The sequence below is a fragment of the Phocoena sinus genome, chromosome 5 (assembly GCF_008692025.1).
Source record: "Phocoena sinus isolate mPhoSin1 chromosome 5, mPhoSin1.pri, whole genome shotgun sequence".
NCBI lineage: Eukaryota > Metazoa > Chordata > Mammalia > Artiodactyla > Phocoenidae > Phocoena > Phocoena sinus.
The window spans coordinates 86,962,323-86,973,625 of record NC_045767.1 but is presented as its reverse complement, the minus strand read 5'-3'; the positions used below and the strand labels follow the sequence as shown (position 1 = coordinate 86,973,625).

At 34.3% G+C, this 11,303-nt stretch overlaps 1 protein-coding gene across 1 annotated transcript; it reads left to right on the top strand.

The window, feature by feature from the left end:
* Positions 1-3,461: 3,461 nt before the first annotated feature.
* On the top strand, positions 3,462-5,028 carry LOC116754385 (N-acylneuraminate-9-phosphatase-like). Its single transcript, XM_032632965.1, has one exon. The coding sequence runs from the start codon at positions 3,974-3,976 to the stop codon at positions 4,712-4,714; it is 741 nt and encodes a 246-aa protein (XP_032488856.1). The 5' UTR covers positions 3,462-3,973; the 3' UTR covers positions 4,715-5,028.
* Positions 5,029-11,303: the final 6,275 nt, after the last annotated feature.

Below are 11,303 nucleotides of genomic sequence, written 5' to 3'. Positions count from 1 at the left end.
GGTACAGCTTAATAAACCATACTGCCACCATTAAAAAAATAATAATAATAATAATGATCAACTGCTGCATCTATTGACTTCCTTTCACAAATGATTTCTCTGTAGCATGCATTGCTGTTTGATAGCATTTTAAGTACAGTAGAACTTCTTTCAGAATTGGAGTCAGCCCTCTCAAACCCTGCTGCTGCTTTATCAACTATAAAATTCTAAATCCTTTGTCATCATTTCAACAGTCTTGTCATTTCTACAGTCATTCCAACATCTTCACCAGGTATAAATTCCATTTCAAGAAACAGCTTTCTTTGTTCATCCTTAAGAAGCAACGCCTGATCTGTTAAAATTTTCTTAGGGTATTGTAGCAATTGTCACATCTTCAGACTCCACTTCTGATTCTAGTTCTCATTATTTCTGCCACATCTTAAGTTCCTTCCTCCACTGTAGTCTTGAACCACTCAAAGTCATCCATTAGGGTTGTAATCAACTTCTTCCAGACTCCTGTGTTCATGTCGATATTTTGACCTCTTCCCACAAATCATGAATGTTCTTAATGGCATCTAGAATGTTGAATCCTTTCTAGAAGGTTTTTGAATTACTTTCCTCAGATCCATCAGAGGAATCACTATCTATGGCAGCTATAGCCTCCTGAACTATATTTCTTAACTAATAGACTTGAAAGTCAAAATTACTCCTTGATCCATGGGCTTCAGAATGGATGTTGTGTTAGAAGGCATGAAAACAACATTAATCTCATTGTGCATGTCCAGTAGAGCTCTTGGGTAACCAGGTGTGTTGTCAGTGAGCTGTGATATTTTGAAAGGAATCATTTTTTTCTGAGCAGTAGTTCTCAACAGTGGGCTTAAAATACTCAGAAAACCATGTTGTAAAGAGATGTGCTGTCATCCAGGCTTTGTTGTTCCATTTATATATGAGTACAAGCAGAGTAAATTTAGCATAATTCTTAAGGGCCCTAGGATTTTTGGAATGGTAAATGAGCATTGGCTTCAACTTAAAGTCACCAGCTGTCTTGCCCCCTAAAGAGAGTCAGCCTGTCCTCTGAAACTAAAGCTAGACATTGACTTCTCCTCTCTAGGTATGAGTCTTAGATGGCATTTTTCTCAACATAAGTCTCTTTTGTCTACACTGAAAATCTGTTGGCTTAATGTAGCCACCTTCATGAATTAGCTAGATCTTCTGGATAACTTGCTGCAGCTTCTACATCAGTACTTGCTTCACCTTGCACTTTTATGTTATGGAGGCAGTTTCTTTCCTTAAACTTCATGAATCAACCTCTGCTGGCTTCAGACTTCTGCAGCTTCCTTACCTCTCTCAGCCTTCATAGAATTGAAGAGTGTTAGAGCCTTGCTCTGGTTTAGGCTTTGTCTTAAGAGGATGCTGTGGCTGGTTTGATCTTCCGTCCAGAACACTAAAACTTTTTCCATGTCAGTAAGGCTCTTTCACTTTCTTATCATTCATATGTTCACCAGAGTAGCACTTTTAATTGCCTTCAAGAATTTTTCCTTATCTTGGCTCTTGTGAATTATGCTGTAATGAACATAGGAGTGCAGATATCTCTTCTAGGTACTGACTTCATTTCCTTTGGATATATATGCAAAAGAGGGATTACTGAATTGTATGGTAGTTCTATTTTTAATTTTTTGAGGAACTTCCATACTGTTTTCTATTAAGGCTGTACCACTTTATATTGCCACCAACAGTGTAAAAGAGTTTCCATTTCTTCACATCTTCACTAGCACTTGTTATCTTTTACCCTTTTGATATTAGCCTTTCTAACAGATTTGAGGTGATAAGCCATTGTGGTTTTGATTTGCATTTCCTTGATGATTAGTGATGGTGAGCATCTTTTCATTTACCTGCTGGCCCTTTGTATGTCTTTTTTGGAAAATGATCTCAGTTATATATGAAGTCTAAAATCACATTCATAGAAGCAGAGAACAGAGCAGTGGTTACCAGGCGTGGGGGGGTGGGGGTGGGTGGAGAAAATGGGGAGATGGTTGCTCAGAGGGTAGAAAGTTGTAGTTATATAGAATGAGTAAGTTCTAGAGTCCTAATGTACAACATGATGACTATAGTTAATACTCTAGTGTATACTGGAAATTTGCTAAGAGTAGATTTCAAGTGCTTGCACCACATACAACACACACACACACACACACACACACACACACACGGAAAACTGTGAGGAGATGGATATGCTAATTAGCTTGACTGTAGTAATCATTCCACTAAGTATATCAAAACATGCTGTACACCAAGCATCTCAGTCTAACTCAGAAATGATGCATGCACAGGGTGGACTTGAGAGAGCATGGCAAAAAGTGAAAGCCAAGGGGGACTTGAGAACTGGCTGCAATGTTGAATATATCTCCCATCTCACACAGAGAACAGTTAGCAGCGGGTAGAAGTCTTATAGACTCAAAGTGTGTGATGTTAACTTATGTCCAAATCATTAGCTGACTGTTAAGCTGTTCAGAGACAGAGGCTATCCCTGGGGAGCCAGGATAAAAATTGAAATAAAGAATTTGAAAAAATGAGCAGAGACAGCCAATAGCTCTACATCACAGGCCAATAGATTCCACAGTTTGAGTATGGGCAAGATGATAAAATAACACTCCTTAGATGTAAAACACAGTCTAGAGTTGCTATAATTACCTAAAATGTCCAGTTTTCAGCCAAAAATTATTAGACATGCAAAGAAATAGAAAAGTGTGAAATGTACTAAGGAAAAAACCAGCAGCTAATGGAAACTGAGTCTGTATGGGCCTAGATGTTAGATTAGCAAAGACTTCAGCCAGGAATTAATAGACAAGCTCAAAGAATTAAAGGTAAAAATGTTAAAAATGAGTCAACAGAAAAAATATATATATATATAATCTATAGAGAAATATAGACTATAAAAAATAACCAAATTTGAATTCTAGAGTTAAAAAGTGTGACTGAATTAAAAATAAAAATTATTAGATGGATTTAACAGCAAATTTGAGGTAGCAGAGATCATTTATTTGAAGATATATCAATAGAAAGTATACAAAGAATTTTAAAAGATTGAAAAAACGAGCAGAAGAACCCTAAAGACCTGTGATACAATGACAGGCATTCCAACATGTATAAAGGGAGTTGGCAAAGGAGAGGAGAGACAAGGAAGAGGAGACAAAATTTTTGAACAATAGCTCCAAACTTCTGAAAGTTGATTAAAAACATTAACATTTAGATGCAAATAGCTCACAAAATCACTAGTAGGGTAAGTAAAAAGAGCACCATAACTAGAAACAACATAGTCAAAATGATAAAAGACAACTCCTCAAAGGAGCCAGAGAAAATGACTCATCACATAGAAGGGAACAATAATATGTTTAACAATGGGCTTCTTATCAGAAATGGTGGAGGATAGAAGATAACGGAATGACACAAAGTGCTGGAACAAAAGAAACTAAACCCAGAATTGTATATCAAGTGGAACATTCATTCAGAAATGAAGTTAAAATGAAAATATTCTCAGGTATAAAAAAAATTGAAAGAATTTGTTGCTAATAGACCTAACCTGTAAGAAACACTGAAGTTCTTAAGGCTGAAAAGAAACACACCCGATGATAAGTTAGATACACAGGGCGGAATGAAGAGTACCAAAGGTATTAAATATAAAAGACTGGTTATATGTTTTCTCTTAATTGAAAAGAAGATAATTCAAAGCAATAATTGTAACACCAACTTGTTGGGATATATAAATACACAATCAAATATATGCATATTATAATCTACACAACGATAGCACAGATTAAAAGGGGAAAAGAAATGAAGCTACACAGATGCAAAGTTGCTATATTTTTACCAAAATGAAGTTAGCGGTGACCTGACAGAGACTAGGATAAATTTAACATGAATATAGAAATATCTACAGCAGCCATTAAAGTAATAACTCAAAAGATACAAAGTGCGCCATGCAGGCAACAGTGGCATGGGGCTGAGCCAGGTGTGGGCTGTCTTCTTTGACCTGGACAGCATACTCATCAACATGCCCAGGGGGAGTCGGAAGGGCATGTTGGAGGTGATAAAGCTCTTACAATCAAAATACCATTTCAAAGAAGAGGCTGAAGTCATCTGTGACAAAGTTCAAATTAAACTCAGCAAGGAATGTTTTCATCCTTCTAATACATGCATTACTGACCTCAGGACTTTACACTGGGTGGAAGCAATCCAGGAAACCAAAGGTGGTGCAGCCAATAGGAAACTGACTGAAGGATGTTATTTTCTGTGGAAATCTACATATTTACAGCATATGACACTAGCAGATGTCAAAGCCATGTTTACTGAACTTCAAAAGGATGTCTGCCTACTTTTATTAACAAATGGAGAAAGACAGACCCAGAAGGAGATCGAGGCTTGTGCCTGTCTGTCCTATTTTGATGCTAATGTTGTAGATGGAGAGCAGAAAGTGGAGAAACCAGCACCTTCCATATTTTATTACTCCTGTGATCTCCTCGGAGTAGAGCTTGGGGACTGTGTGATGGTTGGTGACACACTAGAAACTGATATTCAAGAAGGCCTCAATGCAGGGCTGAAGGCAACAGTCTGGAAAGATAAAAATGGAATGGAGCCATTGAAGTCATCCCCCATGCCACATTATATAGTTTCTTCTGTGCTAGAGTTACCTGCTCTCTTACAAAGTGTAGACTACAAAGTCAGTGTGTCAGCTTAAAGCACAGAAAGGGTTATGCTTATGAATTTTAGGGTCAAATTACAGGGTTTGAACTAAGAAAAGTTAAGGCATTCTGTAAATTCGTGTAAATACCATTGACTGGTATTTATATCTGAAAATCCAGTGTACATTAATACAAGTTGCTTTTAGTAGTGTAATCCAGAAAACTTGAAGTATATTTGTTAATCTGTGACTTGAAATTTTTTTAAAAAATTATGTTATTAATCTTTTAGCATCTTGGATCTATGAAGATACTAAGGAGGATAACATATATGGACACACAAATGTAGATTTTATGTTTTGTCTTAAAAAGATATTTTTTAAAAATAGGTATTCTAAAATATGTATAATAGAGATTTATTAGAGCAGTTGGACCTGGTTAATATGAAGTACCAAGTCACATGCAAATCAAAGCATATTTCATAGTGAAATTATTTTTGTATTTTCTGTTTTTAAAACATGTACCATATTTTTGCCTACTTCGAATGTATGTATACTTATGAATTTAATTTTTCTGCATTACCTTTGGGGTAGTGTAATTTTCCTATGGTGTGTACATGACCAATAAATTCCTCCAGTAAAAATCAGCATATGGTGCTCCTTTTCCATTACATTTTCCCATTTTTCCAGAGTGAGCTTATAGGTTCCTGTTAGTCTTTACCTTTTATGGAAGTACTGTTACTATCTTTTCCCAGGTACACAAGTGGTTTGAGGGACTAGTCTGTCTTGCTGTGGATGAGTACAAGCCACATGGCACCAGAAGTCATTTTCCTTCTGTGGCCACATCAGAGGGGAATTGCCTTGGTGAGGCCTAATCATGCTGCACCCTATCTGTTGCCTACTAACTGAATAGTTTCACCCATATGATGAAAACCAATAGAAAATTAGGTTTTGCTATGAACCACTTCCAGAGTGCCTTTTAATACTTGATTGGCTCTTTTTGGTGTTACCATCTGCCTTAAATCTGTTTTTCAAATTTTGGGAACTATGTGATTGTTTCACAAATTTCTATATCCATTTCAGGGTTTGCTTTGAGCTTACTAATTAATGACTCCATAGTGAGGCATCTTGCAACTAGAAAAACTTCTCAAGAACATTAGCTAGAAAGTCTCATGATATCACCGACCAAACTTAGAGTACTATGGTTAATTAAGGAAAAAATGTTTGGATTGTTTTTTGGTAGGGTTTTTGTTTTTTTTAACTGTTGTATGGGAAACTACTAATGTAAAATGTTAGATTGTTGAGATAGCTATGGTTCCTTCAAGTATCCTACCAAGAACAGGATTCTCTGCCATTGTGCATATGCCTGTTGTGCTTACTTCTCATTCTTAATTTTTAAAAATGTGATTGTGCCTTTGACTGTCCAGGGTGTTGTCGCTCTGAAGCTGAATGTGTGTGAACAGGGAATGTTTGTGTATAGCTCTACTAGGTGCAGTGCCCATGTGATCTCAATTATATTGTAGCTGTTTTTAAAATTGTTAAGTCGGAGAATCTTGCAGAAAAATAGTTTTGTGCATGATTTCTCTAGTGGACTGATGTGTGATGCTGAGGGCTTGTCCTTTCAGCTCTCCCACAGGACAGCTCTAGGCATGGCATGTTCATTATGCTCCCTGAGAAGGTTCATTGCTCCAAGATAATAGGAGCAGATCTCAACACAAGAACACCTAGGATGTTAAGTGAGCAGTTCTTCAGCAAAAGTGATCTGGGGAGGAATGAAAGAATTGAGTTTCCTTGTTTTCAGTTTGTATTCTAGACAGTGCAGTAATGCAATATTACATTCCATTTGCACCGTTTCTTCGTGAAGAACTTTGTGGTTTTCTGCCTTCTGAGTGGGTTGTCACAGAAGATATTAAGAAACCTTGGAATAGACCTACTATTAATTTTTTTTAGAATATTTCTTAAAATTAAAAAAAATGATGTAACAGGAAAAAAAGATACAAATTCAGAATATTTAAAATGGTACACTAAAAAGATTGTCTAACCCAAAATAATGCAGGGAAGAATAAAGGAATAACAACAAAACCCCATGAGACATATAGAAAAGAAAAAGGAAAATGGGAGATATGAATCCAATCTTACCAATATTTACATTAAATGTGAATGGATTAAACACTCCAATCAAAAGGCAATGATTGTTAGACTGGATTTTTAAAATTCAAGATCCAAGTATGTATAAGAGCCATTTTTAATTCAAAGACAAAATAGGTTGAATGTAACATGACAGAAAAAGATCTACTGGTATACCATGTCTTATTGCACTTCACTTTACTGTGCTTTGCATGTTACATTTTTTTTATAAATTGAAGGTTCATGACAACCTTTTGTTGAGTAAGTCTATCAGCATTATTTTCCCAACAGGGTTGTTTTTAAACTAAGGTATGTACATTTTTAAAAAACATAATGCTATTGCACACTTAATATACTATAGCATGGTGAAAACATGACTTTTATATGCACTGGGAAACCAGAAATTTCATGTGACTTACATTCTTGCTTTATTGTAAATTTGCTTCATTGTGGTGGTCTGGAACTGAACCTACCATATCTCTGAGGTATGCCTGTACCAGACAAACAGTAAATAAAAGACAGCTTAAGTGGCTATAGTAATATCAGAGAAATAGACATTAATATGAAAATATTACAGTGATATTTCATAATGATAAAAGGGTCAATACAGCAATAAAATATAACAACAGTAAATGAATATGAACCTAACAATACAGTCTCAAAATACATGAAGTCAAAATTGGCAGATTTAAAAAAGAAATAGATATTCATCAGAATGAGTTATCAATATTTCTATCAATAATGGAAAGAAAAACTACACAGAAAGTCAGTAAGAATATAGAAGACTTAAACAATACAGTCAACCAGCTCTTTCTAATAGATGTAGAATATTCTACCCAACAACAGACAACATATTTGTTTCTAATACACATACAGAATATTCTACCCAACAACAGACAACATATTTGTTTCTAATACACATGGAACATTCTCCAAGATCATACTGTGGATTATCAAACAATCTAGACAAATGTTAAAGTATTGAAGTGTACAAAGTGTCCACATCAGGGGATGGCAAATAACACCTACAGGCTGAATCCAGCTCACTGCATTTTGTATATAAAGTTTTACTGAAACATAACCGCACTTATTCATTTACCTATTGTCTATGGCTGCTTTCATGTTTCAACAGCAGAACTGAGAAATTGCAATAGAAACCACATGGCTGTCAAAGGCTAAAATTGTGGAAAAACTTAGCGAATCTCTGAATTAGTAATCAACACAGAGAAACAAATTTGGGGAACTCTCAAATAGTTGGAGTTTATGAGACACTTCAAAATAACCAATGGGTTATTTAAGACATTAGAAAATGGCTTAAATTAAGCAAAAACAACAATGGCTTATTAAGGTGCAGCTTTAAATGGTTGAATTAGAAGGGAAGAAATTTTACAATAATCTAAGCATCCAGCTTAAGAAGCTAGATAAAGAAGAGCAAATAACACCAAAGTATGCAGAACAGAGTAAATTATAAAGACCAGATCAAAAATCAGTGAAATATTAGAAACAAAAAGACAATAGAGAAAAATAAGTGAAACCAAAAGTTAATCGTTTTGAAAGAACAACAAAACTGATAAAAGCTTAGCAAGAATGAACAAGAAAAAAAGAAAAATAATTATATAGCATAATTTGTGCTCCAGATACTGTACTAAACATTTTTGTATTAAGCATGTTTTATGTCAAATCTCAAGAAAATTGTTGAAGGAGAAAATATTATAAACTTTATGCAAATCAAGTTGAACATTTAGTTATAGGCAAATTCAAAACTAAATTTATCAAAACTAAAGAGATAATAAATCTGAATACTGTGATACTTATTAAAGAAGTTAAAACCATAATTAAAAATCTTCCTATAAAGCAAACTCCAGGCCTGGATGATGTTACTGGTATGTCTTTCTACCGTTTGAGAAGGAAGTATACAGCAATATATAAATAGAATAGTACATCATGACAAAGTGGGCTTTATTCCAGAAATGCAAGGGAGATCAAAATTTGAAAAAAATGTACTTCACCAAGTGGTGAATTATAAGTGAGAAAAACATATGATCATTTTAATAGACACAGATAAATAGATTCTTGATTTTAAAAGAGAACTCAGCAAACTAGAAATGCAAAGAACTTCCTCAGTCTAATAAAGGAATTTTTTTTAAAGTTTACAGCCAACATTGTACTTTAAGGTGAAATGAATGCCATTAACGTTGGCCACAAAGCAGGATGGCTATTCTCACTGTTTCTATTCAATACTTTGCTGGATGTCCTAGCCAGTACAATAAGTCAAGAAAAAGAAATACAAAGCATAAAGATTGAAAGGAAAAGTCGAAATGTCTGTATTCACAGGTGTGATGGTATATATAGAATACATTCATAGAAAATCTTAAGCAATCTTAAAAAAAAGTGATAACTAGTGAATTTAGCAAGGTCATAGAATAAAAGTTAAATATATAAAAATCACTTGTACTTCTAGATATCAGCAAAAAAAAAACCTTGAAAAATGAAATTAGAGAAATAATATAATTTACCATAGCATCAAAAAACATGCAGTGCTTACCAATAAATTTAACAAAAGATGAACAACATCTCTATTTTGAAATTATGAAATAAGACCAAGAGAAATATAAGACCTAAATAAATGAAGAGCTATATCATGTTCACTGAAGTGTACATAATGCTGGTTTAGATGAGAATTCTTCCTAAATTGACCTAAAGATCAATGCAATCCCAATCAACAGCCCAGCAGGCTATTTATATAGTAGATATTGAGAAGCTAATTCTAAAATTTATATGCAAATTCAAAGAACCTACAATACAATTGGCAAAACAGTCTTGAAAATCTTGAACAAAATTAGAAGAGTCACAGAGTCTTTTTAATAAAGACAACTGGATGTCCATATAGGATAAAAATTGATCTTGACCCCAACCTGACACTATACAAAAGAACTAATTCGAGATGGATCATATAACATAAAACAAAAGAGCTAAACATAACATAAAATAAAGCTTATCTTCATAAACATATTTCAAACCTACTTGGAATGGCTAAAATTAAAGACTGATAACACCAAATGTCAACAAGGGTGTGAAGCAAATGCAATTCACATAATTTGCTGGTGGGAGTGTAAAATGATAAAATGACTTTGGAAAAGTGTTTGGCAGTTTATCATAACGTTAACCATATACTTTAACCTAGCGATTCCATCATTGGTATCAACCCAAGAGAAATAAAAGATATGTCCATTTATAAACTTGACAAGAGTATTCATAGCAGCTATTCATAATAGCTCAAAACAGAAAACAACCCAAATGTCCATCCAGAGGAAAATAAAGTGATGTATTCATATGGAATACCACTCAGCAATAAAACATGAATGAACAACTGATAGACATACCATGGTGCATGAATATTAGCCATTGTGCTGAGTGCAAGATTTTATGAGTCCATATATATAAAGTTCTAGAACAAATAAAACCTATCTACAGCGATAAATAGAATAGTGGCCCAAGGGATGGAAGTGGGGTTGATAGGAAAAGACTTGAACAGAATAGGAGTGACAAAAATTCTGTGGGTTACTTAGGTGTAAGATGTACTTGTCCAAAACTCATTGAACTGTACTTATGCATTTGACTGTAAATTACATCAATAAAATAAATGCTTCACTTAAAAATATATCAAGCCATTGCAGATGACTGAGCAAAATTCTGGCCAGTCTAAGTAAAGATGGAAATACATCCAGTCATATAACTCTTGGGAAAGTAAGTATACCAGTTTCTCTAATGATTAAAAAATTTATTCATATACCAAGCTCTATAACTTCTTTTGGAGACATTGAGGAATATAGTGGAAAATGGCCTAGGAAGTTTCACATGAAAAGTAATACATTTGCATTGATTTTTAAAATAAGAGCAAAATTTAAAGCACACTGTTGAATTATAATTCTGACAAATGGAATGAAGATTTTCTGGTTCATATGAGGATATTTAAAATAACTTCAGGAATAGCTGCCAGCAGTTCGTTTCTGATATTTAACTATTTTCTCCCCTAAAACTCTTTAGTTTTCTACATATTTTTAGTACATCTGGTAACATTAAGAAGAAAGCCTTAGTTATTCTCTAATGATCTTTCACACTGACTCTCCTTTTAAGAATGATGGGTTCTAAGCAAAAGCATTACTGTGAAACCTACAGGTTTCAGAGAGGGCATGGCCCTGCCTACACTTTGACTGCAGACTGTTAGCCTCCAGAATTGTGAGACAATACATTTTTCTTGTTTTAAGCCACTTCGTTTGTACTATTTTGTTACCATAGCCCAAGGAAAGTAATATAGATGTACCTTTTACCGTAGTTCTCTGTTGAATTATTTTGATTAATGACTCTAATATTTAGAAAAGATTTTTTAATGAATGGACATATTAATCAGATCTCTTCTGACAAAGAGATGTCCTATACAGTATATACAATAGAATATTACTCAGTCTTTAAAAAGAAGATGCTGCCATTTGTGATAATATAGGTGAACCTGGACTATGTT

Bases quoted from the DNA above. Each gene is read 5' to 3' on its own strand.
- LOC116754385 (XM_032632965.1), top strand. From the start codon at position 3,974: ATGGGGCTGAGCCAGGTGTGGGCTGTCTTCTTTGACCTGGACAGCATA.